Below are 20,471 nucleotides of genomic sequence, written 5' to 3'. Positions count from 1 at the left end.
CTAATTCATGGAAAAACAGCATTGTATATCATAAACAAAGGCCAAAGGATAATTTCATTCAAGTTTGGACATTATTTTCAGAAATACAAATTACAACCTAGTGTGTTTTAAAAATAACCTGGCATAAAGTATGCACAAAGAGGGATAAATGAATTGTCATCATCCCAGTAATCATTTCACATGGTTTTGTGTTAAAAATGTACAATATATTGGTTTGTTTTAGATTTTGTTGAAAAGGAAATGTTTTAACTTCCTGTAGATTTTGGCTGTGGAGAGATGCCTGAAAATGAAACACCAATGCCCAGAAGTCTATCAATCTCATTACTGTAATCTGAAGATCATTCTTTCAATAGATGGGGGTTATCTCATCAATTCTTGATCCTTGGCCTTGGCAATCCTTTTGTTTAATTAACACCAGCAGTGTTATCTCTCCTTATCTCTCCTCTAGACTCAGAAATCCCAAGAGTAACCTCTTAAAAAGTGACATTTGTTTTCCGATTAGAGCATTCTCCTATTTTGATCAGCTGTCACATCTCTTCTCCCAGTTGTAAGTCAAAGGAGACAGATTAATATGAGGTGAAATTGTTACATGACAGCCAGCAGAAAACCTCAGACTGTCTTAGAGAGTCATCCAAATTTCCTGCCATTCCATTGGCAATTACATCAGTTATTGAACTCTCCCTTGAATCAAGTTCAATTACAGCTTTAGTTTTCTTGGCAAAGAGGTAGAAATTATTTGCAAATGTCTTCTTTGGGGGAGGGTATTTCCCAGATTAGCCTATAGTCCTAAAATTTCCTAATGGTATCCCAACTATTTACCCAGTCTGATCCTCCATCACTATTTAATTAACAGCCCAACTTTGGTTGATGTCAAAAAAACTAAGCAGGCCCAAGTTGGGTAAATACTTAGATGAGACACCTAGTTAATTTCAAAGCCAAGAAATCTATATTTATTTTAATTTACCACATGCCACTTTTGTTTTAGAAAGCCCCAGTAACACTTCTGTTTATCATAGCTAGTAGGATATTGTATGCAATGTTGCCTAAAATGCAAATGCTCGTTTTAATAGGATTAACCAGAATCTTGCGTAGAACTTCAGCCTCATGGAATTTTTTTTCAAAAGCAATGAACTCAAGTCTATGCATGTATATTCCCAACTAAATTATATTAACCAAAATAGTTTAATCCTAGAGTAATGGGCAACATAATGCTGTATTTAATTCTTTGAATACTTTTTCATCTCGGCTTTATTTTCTCTTCCGTAGTGACAATGCATTGGTATAAATAACATGGGAGAGGCAGAAAGCTAAGTTAATCCTTCTGTGAAGACAAGAGACAACTTCATCCTGCGTACCAGTTTCTTATCTGCAAAAGTCTGAGTAGGATTAAATTGGGGTACAGTCTTAATCCCAATTCTTGTGGAGTAAGCACTAATGAATTCATGGAACATAGACTTAAGAAATGACGTGTTAATGTTGCACTGTAAAATTTCAGATGCTATCAGCCTAGTGTAAAGAGAATCTCAGGTGAATCCAACCACAAGGTCTTGCTCCATCTTTTCCTGGTAAATTACACAATGGAAGAATAGATGTTTAAATAGGGAGAGCTAGAAATGAAGCTCAGCATTGTCTCAAACCTTTTTAACTTCCCAAATTCTGTGGATGAGGAATTGCCATTGCTTGTATAGCCTAGAAATGCAGCGTTTCTCCTTAACTACCGAGGTTTAAGGATTACTTATGAGAGTAACCAGTATAACATGCATACATGCATGTTACATAACTGTGAGAGGGATCTTGGAGTTCTAGAGGACAACCATTTAAATATGAGCCAGCAGTGTGCAGCAGCTGCCAAAAAAACCAACACAGTTCTAGGCTGCATCAACAGAGGGATAGAATCAAGATCACGTGAAGTGTTAATACCACTTTATAATGCCTTGGTAAGGCCACACTTGGAATACTGCATTCAGTTCTGGTCGCCACAATGTAAAAAAGATGTGGAGACTCTAGAAAGAGTGCAGAGAAGAGCAACAAAGATGATTAGGGGATTGGAGACTAAAACATATGAAGAACGGTTGCAGGAACTGGGTATGTTTAGCTTAAGAGAAAGAAGGACTAGGGGAGACATGATAGCAGTGTTCCAATATCTCAGGGGTTGCCACAAAGAAGAGGGAGTCAAACTATTCTCCAAAGCACCTGAGGGTAGAACAAGAAGCAATGGGTGGAAACTAATCAAGGAGAGAAGCAACTTAGAACTGAGGAGAAACTTCCTGACAGAACAATTAATCAGTGGAACAGCTGGCCCCCAGAAGTTGTAAATGCCCCAACACTGGAAGTCTTTAAGAAGATGTTGGATAGCTATTTGTCTGAAATAGTATAGGGTTTCCTGCCTAGGCAGGGGGTTGGACTAGAAGACCTCCAAGGTCCCTTCCAACTCTACTATTGTATTGTATTGTACATGCACATTATGATGAGATGGGGTGTATAAATTATACCTTTTCTAAAAGAGAACCCCCTCCCCAATCATGGACCTCATCGTTCTGGGGAGAGCAGCCATTTTCATTCTCAAAGTCACACTTTTTTGGCATCTCAAGCTCTAAATTGTGAAGGATGTTTAGTGGCAAACAGCAACAAAGAAACTGACCATTGAATTTCTGGATCCAATCCTAAGTACTCTGAAGCCACAAAACAGAGCCTGGGGTGTTGTATGAATGTAAGAGATGTCTATTCCTGTTTTAGGAAGTGAGTCAGTGGATATATAATTGGGGAAAGCTGCAGAGGAATATAATCAGAGCAGAATGGAAAGGAAGCTGTTACAATAAAAAAAGGAGCAACGCTACTTTGGTACCCTCTTTGCATTTTTAGATTATTCCCCAGACAGAGGAAGCCTTGTTGCTCTCTGAACTTAGTTATTTTCTTGCCGATGTTTCATTACTCAGCTTGGTAACATCTTCAATGTTAGAAACGGGTAGTATTTCCTCTATGTTTATACACAGTCGCTTGTCCTGTTACTGGAGTTAGGGGGGGGGGGGTGTTTCTCCTTGGTAGTTCCTTGATTAGGATGTTTTTAATACTTGATTGTTTGTCTGAGTTGGTAGTTCCTTTAGGGTATTTGCTTTCTGCTTGATTGCTTGTCTGGTGTTGCTCCTGATATTAACCCCTGCTTACCTGGGTGTTGATTGCAGGCTAGGCGATGTTCAGATCTTTTTATTCCTTTTGAGCTGTTTTAATTGTTTCTTTTGAACAATGTGCAAATGTGATTCATCTCTATGTGCCTTAAATGGCTGATTTGTCTGAGTGCTGAACATCCAGGAATTAGCATTTTTAATAATAATAATAATAAATATTTATTTCTTAGCCGCACCCTCTCCCGAAGGACTCGGGGCGGCGTACAACAAAACATAGGAAATAAATATATTTTGCATTTAGCTTGGTCTAGGATGCTCACAGTTCCCAGTTGAAACTATGTTTAAGTCTGTCCATGTGTTGTGGCATTAAGGAGTTTTCATAGTGTCTTCTTGCTGCCAGTTGGTGTTCATGGATGTATTCTGCTACTATTCTGCTGGTTTGTACTGCATAATGGGGCTCCAACGGGGGAGTGTTATACTGGAGGTGGTTGATGGACCAATAGAAGATTCCCCTGTCACCCCTGTCATGCATTCTGCTCCCCCTCCCATCTTTTACCGTGTTTCCCTGAAAATACGACAAGGAAGGTCTTATTTTCTTTTTACCTGCAAAATATAGCTTGGGCTTTATTGGGGGGGGGGGTTATTGTTTTGGGGTTGCAGGGTGGCTGGTCTCTTGCGAGCGGGCTCCCAAAGTGCTGGGCACAGTCTTCATGGCAACACAACAGCCATGAAGCGACCACGCTCATGAGCAGCCACCCGGCAAACCCCCTTTGCAGCCGGGCACAGCACCATTAACTGACCTAGGGGTATCGCCAAGCCATGTGAGTGACTGTTTGCTGCCGTCCAGCTCCCGCGGCTTGGCGCCTTCCAAATGCAAGTGAATGGCACTCTGCACAGCTGGAGAGGGGGGTTGTGTGAGCGGCTGTTCCATTCTCGCTCACCCACCTCCCAGCCTCATGATGCATGGCCCAGCTCTCATTACGGAGCCAGGGCACCTCCACCACTGCCGCCACCACCATCCCAGCCTGGTTTTTTCCGCGGCTTCCAACCCAAGTCTTTTGGCAGTGGCCGCTTTGGGGGCACGCTCTATGGTTGTGGGCCAGCAGAGCGTACAACCATAGAGCGATACCCATAGGTCAGTGAATGGTGCTGTGCCCAGCTGCAAAGGAGTTTGCCAGGTGGCTGCTCGTGAGCGTGATCGCTTCTTGGCTATTGTGTTGCACTGCTGCAACAGCGCAACACAGCCATTTGCCCATGAGGCTGTGCCCAGCTCTTTGGGAGCCCACTCGCAAGAGAGCAGCCTCCCAGCAACCCCCCTCTTCAGCTGGGCACAGCGCTGCTCACCAACCTAGCGGTATCCCGAAGGTGCCAAGCAATGTGATTACCTTTGCCTCCTCCCAGGTTCCCGCGGCTTGGCACCTTCAGGATACTGCTAGGTTGGTGAGCGGTGCTCTGCCTGGCCGGAGGTGGGGGGTTATCCAGGGGGCTTATATGCGGGGGGGGGTATATTTTTGCCCACCAGAAAAATGTGGCATGGCTGTATTATGAGGACATGTCATATTTTCGGGTAAACACAGTAATCATAACTTTTAATATAGCTCTATCTATGTCTACCTACCTCTACATCTATCTATCTATCTATCTATCTATCTATCTATCTATCTATCTATCTATCTATCTATCTACACACATGCACACGCACACACATTACACACCTTTTTATTGCTTTTAATGTTGTAAACTGGCCAGAGTCTCCTCACGGTGAGATGGGCAGCAAACACATTTAATAAATAAATAAAATAAATCAATAAAGGGTGTTACAGTCCTTACATTGTATGTTTAGATGGCTCATGTTTTTGCTTCTTGGGCTACTGGGTATTTTTATTTTATTTTGAGGGCTTTTGTTGGTTTGTGTGCTGTGGGGATGCCATGTTGATGTAACAGTTGTGGGTTGTTTCTGAGATGTTTTTTGATATATGGTAATGTTTCCCTTTTCATAGGTTGTATTGGTTGTTCTCTAGTGGGTTGAGTAGATATCTGTTTTATTGGAAGATGTTGTAGAGGCAGTCTGTTTTCATTTTCTAGTATTCTGGTTGCTACAGTGCATTTGTGATCATTTGAATGTTGTTCTTACACAGCTACGCTTATGGGAAGTTGGGATGTTACTTTGGTAATGAAGCATTTGGCTTTATTTTGTGATAAACTTGTGTTTCTATTTGCCGCCATTTCCTCTTCTGCTGAGGATATCCAGAAAGGGTAATCCATTGTTTTCTTTTTTCCTTAGGAATGTTATTCCTCTGACGATGTTGATTATTTCATGTGTCTTCTCTAGTTGCTCCTTTTTTATTATAACAAGGATGTTGTCTACATGCCAGTCTATACTTTTGGTTGTATGTTTGGGAGTTATATTTTTCTAGACACTGCATTACAGTCTCTGCTACGAGTCTTGAGAATAGTAATGCCATGCGTGATCCTCTGATTGGTTGGTATATTTGTCCATCGAGCTGAAAATAGATAGTAAGGCAGAGGTTGATCTATTTTGATCTCAGTATATTCGATTAGATCAAATGTGTTGTGCAGTTAGGTCAGGTGTATTATGTAACACAACTGGTATGGATTCCTTTGCTAGTTCTGAGTTTGTAAATACTGCTATGACATCAAATGAAACCATAATCTCTTCTTTTATTATTAAGTCTTCAGTTTTCTGGAGCACTCTAGGGGTGTCAAACAGGATTTCTTCGAGGGCCGGATCAGCATTTAGTTGTCCTCCCCAGACCGGCCAGGGAGGGGAGAGACGGGATAGATACCTCCTGCAGAATTTTGGCCAGCAGGGTGCTACAGGAGGCCATCCAAGCTGCACTCCATTTTTGCTAGCAGAGGCACCACGCACCAATCCTTTGCTATTTCCAGGCTGGCCCTGTGGGTCAGATCTCTGCACCCCATGGGCCGGATCCAAACCCCCAGGCCTTGAGTTTGACACCCCTGCTCTAGTGGAAAGTTAATAGAATATTTACTTCCCAATATGAAATGCCCAAGCCTTTTTTATAAGTTCTTTAGCTATGTTGTATTTTAGGAACCCTGGTACTAATACAGTTGGATGAAGCAATATGTTGAATTTGTGTATTTTGGGCCATCCATAGAAGCATGGGAGGATGGGTCCATCAGTCATCTGCTACTGTTCTGCTTTTGTGATTTAACCTTTCTTGGATTGGTTAGGTCATTAAGAGATTTTCTTGATCAGGTTGTCAAACATCTGAATTGGGTTGGTGTTTACTGGGATGTAGATTTTTTTTGTCTTCCACTAATTCTTTGCCTTTTCTATATATTGTGATTTGTCCATCATTACTGTAGCTAAGTTTGTGTCTGCTAGTAAGATGATAATGGTTTGGTCTTTCTATAGGTTTTTGAGAGTTGCTCTTTCCTCTGCTTTGAGTTGGTCCCTACGCTGTGTTCTTCTTATCTGTGGTATAATTGTCTTAACTTATATTTTCTTGCCAAGTCCTGTAGTTTTTGTTTTCCTTAGTCTCCTTCTTTATGCTCTAGATAATTTCTAAAATGCTAGGTTAAGAAAGACAAGTTTAAAAAGCGCAAGACCTAAAGACTTTGTGAACATGTATTAATAACCTGTGTATGAGGCAGGGACGTGCGGTCAGGGGAGGCAGGGGAGGCAGGGGAGGCAGAGTCTCACCTCTCTTCATGAAATAATAGTATATAATATTATATCCTATATATATATAATATTATATTATATACATCCGTCCGGCCGCGCCCGGGAGTTGCGGAGGCAGAAATGTTGTCGGCGCTCCCGGATGACAAAGGCACGAAAGTGACTGGGGAACGACGAGGACCTTCCTGCCTCTGCTGGATTTCGCGCGCTCCTCGCGACTGCAATATGCAGTCGCGAGGAGCGCGCAAAGTCCAGCAGAGGCAGGAAGGTTCTCGTACTTCCCCAGTCGCTTTCGATGACTGTGGAGCGCGAGTCGTAGGAGCACGCTCAGGAAGGTGGGGAATGGGATCACGTGTGCTGGAGGCTGAGGCAGCCTGAGCCTCCAGCGCACGTGGTCCCATTCCCCGCCTTCCTGATGATGTCACCAGCCTCACCAGCCATAAACCTCACTGCACGTCACTGGTATGAGGTATTCCCAGAACAATCTATTTCCTCTGGACAGGAAGTGAGGAAAAGGATCTATATTCAAAATAATTAAGGGTGTCATTTAAAACTCTGAAAGACATGTGCTCACTGCCTTGGAGCTTCTCACACCTCAAAGATGAAGCATTGCTTCTATGAATGATAGAAACTTCCTAACTACCTAAGCCAGCAACGCCCACAACTATTTTGGTCCTTTTGCTGTTCATCCCTCTGCTGAAAGCAGAGTCTGGTCTGGAAAACATTCCAGTGGTTTTTCTTTCCTTTCCCCTCTTTGAGGCAGAAGCATTTTTATTAATCTGCATGAATAACAGAAAGCAATTTCATTTGAGTTGCAGAAGAAAACAAAAGTTCTTGTTCATCTGCAAAGTTGTGTATCACTCCTCAAAACCCCATGGACCACAGCAAGACAGGCTCCCCTGTCCTAAACTGTGCCCTGGAGTTTGCCCAAATTATAGTTGGATTGAGATAATTGGGATAAAAAACTGGGTATTGATCAGGAGAAGAAATCTTCAAACTAAAATTGAATCAGTAGAAGAAATTATTATTGCTATTATTTATGGATATGGTGGCTCAGTGGCTAAGATGCTGAACTTGTCAATCAGAAAGGTTGGCAGTTCAGCAGTTCGAATCCCTAGCACTGCATAATGGAGTGAGCTCCCATGTCCCAGCTTCTGCTAACCTAGCAGTTTGAAAGCACATAACAATGCAAGTAGCAAAAGAGTGACCACCTTTGGTGGGAAGGTAACAGCGTTCTGTGCACCTTCGGTGTTTAGTCATGCTGGCCACATGACCATGGAGACGTCTTCAGAAAGCGTTGGCTCTTCGGCTTTGAAACGGAGATCAACACCTCCCCCTAGAGTCAGGAACAACTAGCACATGTGTGCAAGGGGAACCTTTACCTTTACCTTTTGTTTATGGGCAAGCAGAGAATACTATTAATGGATCACATAAAACTTACCAAAAAGCATATTCAGTAGTCAAATATAAAACGAAATGAGGGGTTCTCTCTTATCTATAGCTGAGTGAGTGAAATGAGATATGGAATTTGAGAACCCAATGGCATTGACTTTGGCAAAATAGTGGGGTACTGAAATCCAACATCAACAGCACCATAAAGAAAAAACCAGATCCTGCTCCAAAATTATTCTTCCTTAAATTATCCCTATTAATTTGTCTATAGATATTCTCACTCATCCAGGTCATGGTTGTCCCAAAGGTGGTTTTTCAAGAGGCAATTGGACTTTGTTTTTTCCTTAAAGATGTTTCACTTCTCATCCAAGAAGCTTCTTCAGTGAAGAAGCAGAGAAGAAGCTTCTTGGACGAAAAACAAAATATCTTCAAGTAAAAAGCAAAACCCAGTTGCCTTTTGAAAAAGCACCTTTGGTACATTAATTAATTAATTTGTGAAATCACTTTTGCCCTCTCAGTTTAAAAATGGAATGTAAAATAAAGTTTGTTCAGTTGTGGAAAGTATCTATTGTGAAATGAGATGGTCGGTGGGCGTTTTATCTTTCATTTTATTTAGAATTAAGTCACTACCAAGGCAGTTATGAAGTTATTATTGATGACACATTGTTCTTCTCTGTTGTGAAAATTGTTCCTTTGAATTCCTCCAGGAAATGAAGTCATTTTCATTTCATTTCTAGAGACACTGAACAGGAGAATCGGTTATTCTTATGTGGCTTTGCCTTTGGCATAATTAATTAAAAGTAAAATAAAGGAAGAGAGTGCAATTGCCATCCATTTTGTTTCATCCAATTTGTTACAAACAGACACAATATCACAACTTTGAAATGTTGGTTTATTCAGTATGAAAGAAGAACTGTGAACATCTATTCTGATTTTTGCTCTATGGCATTGCTAAGAAACAAATTTATATTTATTGAAGAATAACTAGGCATCTTTATTCAAGCAGGTATTTCTCTTATCATTTTTTAATTCTAAACAGCATTCTGCCATTAGCAAAAAAAGAGCATCTAAAGTGATGGAGCATATCCAATGAAATAAAACAGTGACTGTGCTAAATTGATTCTTCTGGGACCCTTAAGCTTGAGTGACTTAAATTCATAGTTTTCTGCCGATGTTCAGTGGGAAAGCAGATTTTTTAAAAGGTGCATGAAACCTCTGACAGTTTAATGAGCATTAACATTTTACAGATTTCCCTAAACTACTCCAAAACAGGGAAAGTTAGGCTGAAATTTCAGCCCCAGTTGTTCCAGTGGCAATTCTAGCTACCAGGCCTCCTGTGTCCTATGGCTATTGGCTACTGAAAAAAAGTGTACTGCATAAACCAGAAGACTGCCTATAATACACTAGGCCAAACCAAGCATATAAATCTTTCCATTGCTGCTCCTGTTATTTAATTAATCAGTGGAACAGCTTGCCTCCAGAAGTTGTGAATGCCCCAACACTGGAAGTCTTTAAGAAGATGTTGGATAGCCATCTGTCTGAAATGGTATAGGGTTTCCTGCCTAGGCAGGGGGTTGGACTAGAAGACCTCCAAGGTCCAACTCTACTATTGTATTGTATTTTTGCCCACTGTGAATATGAGTTTATTTCATTCTTATCAAGATAATATAATAAGGATAATTAATTAAACCCTGAAATGCTTCTGAAAAATAAAAAAGAAGTAGAAACTTGATGTTTCCCCTTATGCTAATGCCAAATTCTTTTAAATGTATGGAAGAGGACCTGAGTTCTATAGACTGGAAGACCAAAACATTCTGCACAATTTAAATATTCCTAGAAGTACGGTAGCCCTTGACTTACAAGAGTCTATTCAGTGACTGTTCAAAGTTACAACGGCACTGAAAAAACTGACTTATGACCATTTTTCACACTTACAACTGTTGCAGCATCCCCATGGTCACATGATCAAAATTCAGATGCTTGGTAACTAACTCATATTTTTAATGGATGCAGTGTTCCAGGGTTATGTGATCACCTTTTGTGACCTTCAGACAAGCAAAGTCAACGGGGAAGCCAGATACATTTAACAACTGGGTTACTAATTTAACAACTTCAGTGATTCAATTTAACAACTGCGGCAAGAAAGGTCCTAAAACGGGGCAAAAAACACTTAATGAATGACTCATTAAATGGAATTTTGGGTAATTTTCGTCAATGGCATCAAGGATTACCTGAATTGTATTATTTCCAAAGTTTTCCAAAATTTCATTTTACTGTTCTTTAATGCTGAATACAGAGAGGCTACCTTATCTTGTACTGCTGTGAATTCAAATTCAGTACAAAATGAGATTCATGATACATTTTTTTTACTCCATCCAAGCAGTATTATAGTAGTATGGAATTTGGGATTGACTAAAAAATACATAAACAAAAGAATGTAGGTGCTTTGCATTTCTTCTTTGAGGAAATGAGTCAAAGCATTGAAAACAGAAAGAAGTGAGAAAGAATATAAGTTGGACAATAACCTTGGCATCCAAACTAAATTCCATTATAATTATTTCCCATTGCTACTGGCAGTATCATTTTACCCCTTTTGCTAATCAGAAATTCCTAAGTAAACTTCTATATATACATGCACATATTTCTGAAAATAATTCTCCTAGTGCCACATCAGTCCCATGTTTTCCTTCATTCCAGCAATAGGAAGTGTTACATTAATATATCTACAAGTACTTCTAGTATTAACTACAGAACCTCATGTATAATTCTGTCTTGCAGCATCGCAATTGCCATTCTGGCACTGAGTTATTTGAGCATTGAAAACATTCATATTGTAGCCTTAGTTTGCTGCTAGCTACAATTAAGCATAGGTAGTAATAAAATCTCACTAGAATGAACGGAAACAGGTGAGTTCAATGAGTCATGTATTGTTTTGGGTAACTCTTTAAAGCAAAGAGCTGCTCCTTTGTTTTTCTCTTTCATGAAGTTCTGGTGTGTGTTTCATTGTAGATTCCATTATGGGGGGAGGGGTTGAGTTTTGAAAAATTGGTGGCTGCGGAAGAGCATATTCACAGATTATGCCCAAACATAATTTATGGGAATGGTTTATTCACATAAGCAATGAAAAGTCGGACCTCAAAACCTAGATTTCTTCTGGTCAAATGGTTCGTCTCTTAGGAGAATATCCCATTTCCACAAAATCAGATGGTTCTTCTAATGATCTGCCTAGCGTCTAACATTGTAGGCAGATAATGGGTGTGCTTCTTCACTGTCTTTTCCTAACTCAGAAGGTATGGCTTTCCTCAGAAATCCATCTCATTCCCAACATCATTCAAATGTTCAGGTATTTGGACATTACAGAATGGTTTAGAGTATGGGTGTCCAATCTTTTGGCTTGCTTGGGCTACATTGAGTGAAGAGAGATTGTCTTGGGCTAAATTAATAATATAATTAATGTACAAAAATCACAAAACAATAATAAAAGTTTATGAACTTGTAGGACTTTATGATTAGCTGTCCACAACTGCATGTGACCTGCGGGCCACAGGTTGGATACATCTGCTTTGGAGACCACAGTGGCTTTTTGTGTGACTTCTCCCCTCTCCTACTCGGAATACTTCCTTGTTATTTTCTTCAGCTCTTTCCATACTGTCACTATATTGTTTTTGCATTGCATAAAACTAGGACAGGGAACTTTATGATTCATGTGTTTATGTAGTCAAACATTCCTTCTTTCTCAGACTTTAGAACACCTGGATAACTTCAAACAGCTTGTGTTATGCTCAAGTAAAAAAAAGTCTTCTCTGTTGAGATGACACTTTGAATGCCTTACAAAAGGACTGCTAGAAAGAGGAAAAACCAACATATCATTAGTAAATTCTCCCTTGTATGAACTGTGGACAGAAGATTAAAGGGGTGGGTTTGCAGTTACAAACATGTGTGTAAAAATGCAGTGAGGGAGGGCTTGGGCTGGACAGCCAGGATTATTGCTGACAGATCAATTTGGGGACCTTGAGTTCAATCATTTGATTGAGGATAGGTTCCTCAGTTTTTGACACACGTATGTTGTGGTCATGTATATCACATATATTTCCTACCTTGAGCAGGATGTATGAAATGATGGTATGCATGTCAGAATACGAAAAATGGTGCAGCTATCACAAAACTAATCTAAATACATTTTCTCTGTATCGGTAAGATGTTTGTACTATTGCAAAATGCTTATCTGGAAAAAGTCTTTTCTCACAGTAACTTTTATAATCGTTTAAGGGTTTTACAGATTGCAAAGACAATATGATATAAATAGTGACTAATCAAGTGCACCTTAAGAAGGGCACCTCCCAGAACAGTAAACAGCTGTTTACTTTCCCTGTGTAACTCAATGAGTCAATTCAGAACTAATCTATCCATATAAATACAAGGCTTTCTCTAAGATCTTCTTAGAATTTGGCTTGCAATCACAATAAATAATTTGGCTTAGGGGTTGCACACTTCAGTCACACCAGAAAGGAATCAGATTGGAGGAAATTTATCTAGGCTGTGTCCAGATTCCTACAGTCATTGCAAGTAGAAAGTAAAGCAAATTTTGCTCTTGTGCAAATAAAAGAAATTCGTGGATATACTTTATATGCAGTATTGGTCCCATCTAACCAGTTTTGCCTACTTTGTGTATGGATTGATATCAGTTCCAGTAAGGTTTACACACTTGGAAGAGCAGCAAGAAACAAGAGATATGACATTTTGTGTATAGTAAACAGATACAAAATGAATGACAGCCATCTGGACATTGCCTCCTGTAAGATTCACACCTTTAATTCTCCATAAAAATTACTTTTGTATTATGTATAAGAGAAAGTTCCTTTGATAAATTATCTTAACATGGAAAAATGTCTGCCTCTTTGCCCTCAATATCTAAGCTCCTTCTGGTTCATGTATATCCAAATTTCTATTGCATAACGGATAATTCTTTACAAAGAAGCAGTCAAGGAATATGTGGCAAAGGAGGATTGTCTCTTCCTTTTAGCAGCTATACAGCTGAAAGCACAGTAGACAGTCAAGAATTTAAGATAATAGATGTGTGGGAATTTATTTGCCTTAACCCCTGTCAATTATAAAAGGCATTACAAAGGAAACAAGTGTGGACCGCTAGAGCAGTGTGGGCTAGCTTTCCAAACCACACAGTGTTTTGTAAGGCATTAGGATTATGTTCTTGACACAAGGGTGGTGAGGGAGGTGAAAATCTGTTAGAGATGGAGAAAGGGAGGACAGCTGGAGTTGTTTTTCTATCATCTTGGTCACAGTAACTATCACTGTCTGGGACCTCCTATGAAAGTGCTCATTAATTTCAAGCTAGGAGGAGAAAGACAAAACAAGAAAAACAGGGCATTCAGTTTTTGATGAAAAGGATCTGATGGCAAAGAATGTATATCCTCAACAAGAGACAATCATCTAGGAGATTCCAGCTATATTCCTTCCTTCCTTCCTTCCTTCCTTCCTTCCTTCCTTCCTTCCTTCCTTCCTTCCTTCTTCCTTCCTTCCTCCCTCCCTCCCTTCTTTCCTTCCTTCCTTCCTTCCTTCCCAAAAACATTGAGCTGTATTTTACTGATTAAAACTCCTAAATCTCTCTCCTAAAATTGATCCTGGCCCTACCCATTTTAGATTTCAGCTTTTGGCATGCTACACCAAGCCTGATGAAGCTAGTGAACCAATGTAAATTGTATAGTCTTGATCTAAAAGTCACCACCCTTGATTTAAATGCTTAGATTTCCTTCTTCCTCGTAACTCCAACTTAGAATTTATTTATTTATTTGTTTGTTTGTTTGTTTGTTTGCTGCCCATCTTACCACAGGGTAACTCTGGGCAGCTTACAGTTACATATACAGTTAAAATGTTAAAAGTTAACATCAGTCATTAAAACCAAGGAGACATGGGGGAGGGCAGGGGCAGGAGGAAGTGGGATCTGTAATTATCCATCAACCATCTCCATTGTGCTGTTCCCCCACTGCCAGCTAGGCCCAGCCACATCTTTAGGCCCTTACAAAAAGATAGGAGGGTTGGGCCAACCTCACGTTGGATTATTGGTTTTTAAAAATGATTGAACAGCCCTATATTGTAGCCAGAAATAGAACTATTTATAAGTGATCTAAATAACGAACATTTACTTTCTTTCTATTTATTTATCTATCTTTCTATCTGTTTGTCTTTCTGTCTGACTGCCCATCTTTCATCCAACTCTGGGTAGCTCCCAATCAATGGTTTTGCAATACCAGATAAATAACATAAGGACCTTTGTTCATGGTAGCTAGTAAACCCTCAGCAAGACAAAAGGATTGTGTCTCATTGCAAATATATTTTCCTGTTTAAAAAGTAGTAGTCGGTTTCTGAATTCTGATTCTGAATTATTTTTCCAACCAAGAGTAACTTTGCAGTTGTTATTCAAAAGAATCAAATTGTACAATCCAAACCTTTTCCTTTCCCTTTTCTATAATATTTTGCACAGAAGAAAAGGCAGGAGTTAATGGAATTTAGATTATAAACTCCTTGGTCTCTCTGCTTTGTGAATGTATTGGTAAAAATGAGTGGTGCCGATATAAATAATTATATCTCCATATAAACATGAAAATTTATTTCAGGGAGAGTAGAAGCAGCAGAGATTTGTTGAAATGTCATCTATCCAGAAAAGTCTTTGCCTATATTTGTATTAAAATGCCCAGCATTCAAAAGTTTGTCCTTCTTTTAATTGTATTAGGATACAACAGTTGAGAATATAGGGAAATACGTATATTCTTTTTTTTTTTAAGGAAAATTTCTTTTGGCGGACGGGCTAAAGCCATGGAGGATTGGCTTGCAGGCTTTCAGAAAAATCTTAACAATTTTGAAATTAGAGATTATTATCAAAAAAACCCTTTAATAGCATGGGACATCACATTTCATTTCCAATGAATGAATAAATGAATGAATGAGCAATTTCATTCATGTTAAACTACTACAAACAACAGTTGGGGCATTTAATTCAGATTAATACTATTACATTGGAAGAGAAGGTTAAAGTACAAATATTCTGGGAAACAGAAAAATAGATTTTCCAGTTGAATGGTCCTAAGCTGTTATTAGTCCTATGCATATAGCAAAACGACGTTGAGTGCAAAATGAACCATAGAACCTAAGCATAGGGAAATTAGTGAGAGGTTTACTATGCACAGTACCCAGAATAAAGAAATTCAAAAACCCATCATCAGAAAGCCCACTTAGTTGGCTTGAAATTTAAAGGGATTAACTAAATTCATGGAGAAGAGGCCTCTCAACAGCTAACAATTCAGAGTTCTTACATTTAACATTAGCTATTAGACCCATGTAGACATTTTTATGAGATTATGCAGCTGTTTTCAGAAGAGCTGCCAAAACCATCCCCATCTCATGCTGCACTCTTTGTTCACATGGCTAGTATTTCATTGTGCCAGTATACAATGTGCCAGAATTTTCCCATCTGTTCATGTGCATATATAGATGATGGATTCGGTACGATGGCCAACCGCAAAATGTGCTTTCTGGAAGCAGCCAGGATAATAGCAAAGGCTACATGGTAGTTGTCAGTAGAAGCAACTTCCAGTTTACAGAAAGGGAAACCAAGCAGCTGTATCAGGAAGGGAGGTGTTTTTTTTTTCCAGGTAGGTGATTAGTTTGTTTAGGAAAAACAAAATAAAAATGATTTACTTGTATTTTTAGTGACTAATAACAGGAAAGGTGCAGGTGGGTTTTTCTGACATTGGAGGCAAAAATGTTTGTTTCAGCCTTTGAATTCAGGGATTATTCAATTCACTTGTTTACTTTAGACCAGGGGAGTCAAACTCGATTTCATTGAGGGCCGCATCAGGATTATGTTTTACCTCAGGGCGCCATGTCGGACGTGGCCAGCTCAATGTCACTTGTGTCGAGGGTGTCCTTGGCAGCCCGAGCACTATGCCAGCAAAAAGGGGCTCTCAACCTCTGTTTTCGGCTGCGACGGGCTCCTGCAACACTCTGCCAGTGAAAAGGGGAGCTCGGGCCGGCCCGCCACGGCCCTCTGGAGCTCCCTTTTTGCTGGTAGAAGCACTGTGGGCCAATCCTTTGCTGTTTCCAGGGCAGCCTCACAGGCCAGATCTAAGCACTCCATGGCCGTATCCAGCCCACGAGCCTTGAGTTTGACAGCCCTGCTTTAGACAATGCCCGGCAGATAATTAGGCATCTGTGACACAAGGTCAAATTTTCCTCTATATAAGAGAAAGAGAATGTCTATGACAACCCCAAAAGTACAATGAATATAGTGCAAGACACATTCACCTTCAAAGTCAGACAAATGATCCAGTGACAGAAACACACAAAAAGCTCTATCCTGTAGAAATCCTGTTTAACAAATTCATTTCTTTATAACTTTTCTGCCCTGTCTACAACTGATAAAGAATCCCATATTCACCAGGATGCATACATAGCCATAAATAACACCTGTCACATTTGATTAACTGATTAACTGAAAATAACCATGCAAATTTCCTTCTAGAATTCTAGCAATTCACTACAATATTGGAAATCATCCCAGAGTCTTGAAATCTTCTTTTTAGCCAGTTTTATAACATGAATATGCTGGGCAGTCCACTTTCATAGTGTCACTAACAACTGAAGCCCAAAACAGGGAGAAGTTTGCCTGTTTTTAAGGAACTTATTGAAACACACACACACACACACACAAATAAATCATTACTTGTGGTGGCAGTTTACACAAATAAACCACCACCACAGAGATAACAGTCAAGCCAAGCCAAGCTCTCCTCCTAAATTCCCTGAATTTCTAGACTGAATTGGATCAATAACTAAATAAAGTTTTTTTATCTGGAAGTTCTGGTACTGAGAAAACAGAGAGCAAATTTTTGCTGCTAATTAAACTCTCTCTTTTTAAACTCTCCAATTCTTGGAGGCTGCCTGGACAATTCCTTGCAATTTTCTTGGCAAGATTTTTCATAAGTGGTTTGCCGTTGTCTGTTTCCTAAGGTTAAAAGAGAATGATTGGTCAGCTTTACCCAGCCAGCCTTCATGTCTTAAGGCAGGACTAGATTTCATGGTCTCCTGATTTCTAGTGTGGTGTCTTACAACTGAGCATAAAACTGGCTCTCAAACTAAGCTTACTCTCAATCAATATGGTTGCTTGTTATAGCATGTAAGAGCAGAACTCTCTGCTCTTTTGAGCTTGCAAATTATAATACAGGGTTTTTGACCTGGTTTGAAGCTGCAGCGAATCAATTATTCATCACAATTATCTAACCATGGTTTATTGAATATACCACAACTGATTAAGTCCACATAATTTGCTTAGCCAAGACCAAGCAGAACAGCACAGATGCATTTTTACAGTGTGCTCAATTCTTAATGAGGGTTTGCAAATCACAGTTGTTGCACTTCTCTAAAGTAAAAATCACAGAAAATGAGAGGTGAGCTAATGAGCAATACATATTTATATTTAACTTGCTTTTATTTTTGTTAGGGCAAAAGTTTGAAAAATTGCATGATATTTTGTTTTTAGAAATAATGGCAGCAAGACTTCTATATCAGATGAAATTTACAATAAGAGAGTAAAACTGACGGAGCTGTCAGGGATGGTGAAACTGATGTCTCTGAAAGAAATTGGCTAAGTTTGATAGAGTTGGAAACCCCCTTGGGACTTTTTGCATGAAGCTGGAAAAAACAAAATCATGATATATGGATTGGTGTATTAGTAATATTTATAGATTATTTTTTTAAAAAAATGGAAGTTACATTGTCATTGTAGAGCAGGAGCTGAACTCAAGTTTTATTTATATCTGTTTTAAAAGAAGTCAAAAGTCAGAAGTCATTTTTATGTTTGTATTTTTGTTGTTATATTTTTTATTTTATTACATCTATTTCTGCCAGTTTTATCCATTTTCTGTCTTTCTACTCTCTCTCTTGACTACTGATTTTCTATGAGTTTTTTTTATTTTTTAAAAAAAACTTAATAAATTTATATAATACAATCAAAGCAGTTTTGCTGTGCCATTAAACAAAGGATTTTTTTAAAGGTCTGCCAAAGTAAGCAAAGTAAAATTAAATGACTAGCCCAGTGTTTCTCCACCTTTGTCTTAAGACATCTTAGGATGTCGCTTTTGCCCCTTTTTAAAAAGAAACTTTAAAATGGGGGGAAAGAGGTTAAGAATTATGACCCAGTAAGTTCCAGAAGTCCTTGGAGCAGGGGTGAAACCCACTTACTTTGCTACCGGTTCGGTAGCAATGTGAGTGTGCTTTCTAGCTAATATAAATTGCACGTCGCAGCTGATCATCTGGAAAGCATTTTTTTTACTACCAGTTTGGGCAAACCAGTAGCATTTTTACTACCGGTTCTGGCACACTGGTCCAAATCAGTAGCATTTCACCCCTGCCTTGGAGGTTCTGAGTTATAGCCTTGGGGACCATTGCACATGAACCAAGAGTTGCCCACTTATATTAAATTAATATCTATAAAAAATAGGACTAAAACACAGAACCCAGTGAGATTCAGATAATTTCTAAACTATAAGCAAATACAGTTTATTCAGTACACAGAGATTTATTCAATATATCGGAGTCACTGAAACTTATGCTTAATAACCACATAATCTCTAGTAACTTTTTGTACACTGAGCAGAGTAGATGAAGGATAGGAACCTGGAAGGATGCCACATCTGAAGTCCTGCCAGGGAGATACATCTTTGTTATGGCCTGCTTATTCAGGCCATTCAGTTCCAATCTGCAGAGGTGATAAAATGTTTGAAGTTCCCTGGAGACATCTGACTAATTTCTACCAGGGTGAATCAATTGTGCCAGCTATTTGAAGGACATTCCGTTTTACCTTCATGACATCCTGTGGAAGGAAAGTAGAAGGGCTTTCATTTTAATATTATTTCTTTTTTTTTTTACAGGTCAGCCCTTTCTGTTACCTGGAACCTGAATCCATGGGGCATTCTACAGCCATTGTCAGTCTTCCCCACTTACAGCAACATCTATCTTTGAATATGTACGTACATATAATCCTTATGAATTTCTTAAGGATGACATTTTTGTGGGGCCAGAAGATGCTATTGCCTAGCAACTACAGCACATGGTCTGATTTTGAGCCAAAATGCCCCAAAGTTACAATACCAGAAGGAATTTTAAAAAAATAAACCCATGAGCTCCCTTTCCATAAATATGCTATACTTGTATTTTGTTAAAACTGAGGTAAACATCATTCTAGAATGACTCTATTTTTATGCCTTAAATTAGCTTCCAAGCACATGACAGGAAATATAAAGCTCACTGCCAGAAGAGACAGATCTTTTTAATTTAAATGGAGAATCATTAGGAATAGCATGTGAATATTATGTCTTTTAAGCTACAGAATCCACAAAACCCTAACACTGTTTGCTGGAGCAGCTAATTACTGCAATGTCATGTGTCAAAGAAATTCTTGGATTTGGATGACAGATCTAAAACCCAAAAGAGCTGATGCTGAATCTTAATATGTAATTTCCTGATGCTAATAAACAGTGCAATTATTCTGTGTTCAAAGGAAGATGATCTTTTTGTGTGCAAGTGTACGGGTGTTTAACTCTTTTTGTTCCAGACTGCGTTTTTCTTTCTCCAATCTGGGATCGTAGCCCAAAGCTTAATCTTGGACTGAATACATCATGCCAATTACACCAACCGACTTGAAAATGCCCTACATATTGCTAGGTAGAGATCCATTGGGCATTCCTGACAAGTTTTTCTGTTCTTAAATCCGATACAATATTCACCAGATTGCGTAACAAAAGTGTTACATAAAGAAGCATCAGATGCACTGCTCTGGTTTAGCACAAGGCACAAGAGCAGCTCCTGGTGTGGCCTGAAAGCAGAGTATTGTGTCATAGCCTCATGATGTTGCATAAATGAAACTCTTTTATTTATTTATTTTAACCAGTGCCTGGTGCTTTACTTTCTCATTCCTTACGTTTCAATAGGTCCGTCGCTTTGCACTCCTATACAGCTCACAGTCCGGATGAACTCAACCTGCAAAAAGGAGAAGGCATTCGTGTTTTGGGGAAATACCGTGAAGGTTGGCTAAAAGGAATGTCACTGATCACAGGAAAAGTCGGAGTCTTCCCCAGCAATTATGTTGCTCCATTTTTCAGGTTTGACCTATACTATTTATAGATTGAGAAATGTATATGAAGATAGAGGAAATATCTGGAGAGGGACTCTTCCACAGCAGCGGGGGAAATGCGGCTTGAATTAATTTAAGATGA

General features: G+C 39.2%; 1 protein-coding gene across 1 annotated transcript in view; it reads left to right on the top strand.

Annotated features, from left to right (window-relative positions):
- SH3RF2 (SH3 domain containing ring finger 2) overlaps window positions 1-20,471 on the top strand; it is a 90,034-nt gene that overhangs the window by 56,686 nt on the left and 12,877 nt on the right. The window contains 2 exon segments of the mRNA XM_081936014.1: window positions 19,128-19,222; window positions 20,187-20,357. Of these exon segments, the coding sequence (XP_081792140.1) occupies window positions 19,128-19,222; window positions 20,187-20,357 (266 nt within the window).

The sequence above is a fragment of the Natrix helvetica genome (genome assembly GCF_964273705.1).
Source record: "Natrix helvetica genome assembly, chromosome: 1".
NCBI classification, from domain to species: domain Eukaryota; kingdom Metazoa; phylum Chordata; class Lepidosauria; order Squamata; family Natricidae; genus Natrix; species Natrix helvetica.
Note: the sequence above shows the minus strand (reverse complement) of the source record. Positions and strands in the feature narration are given on the sequence as shown.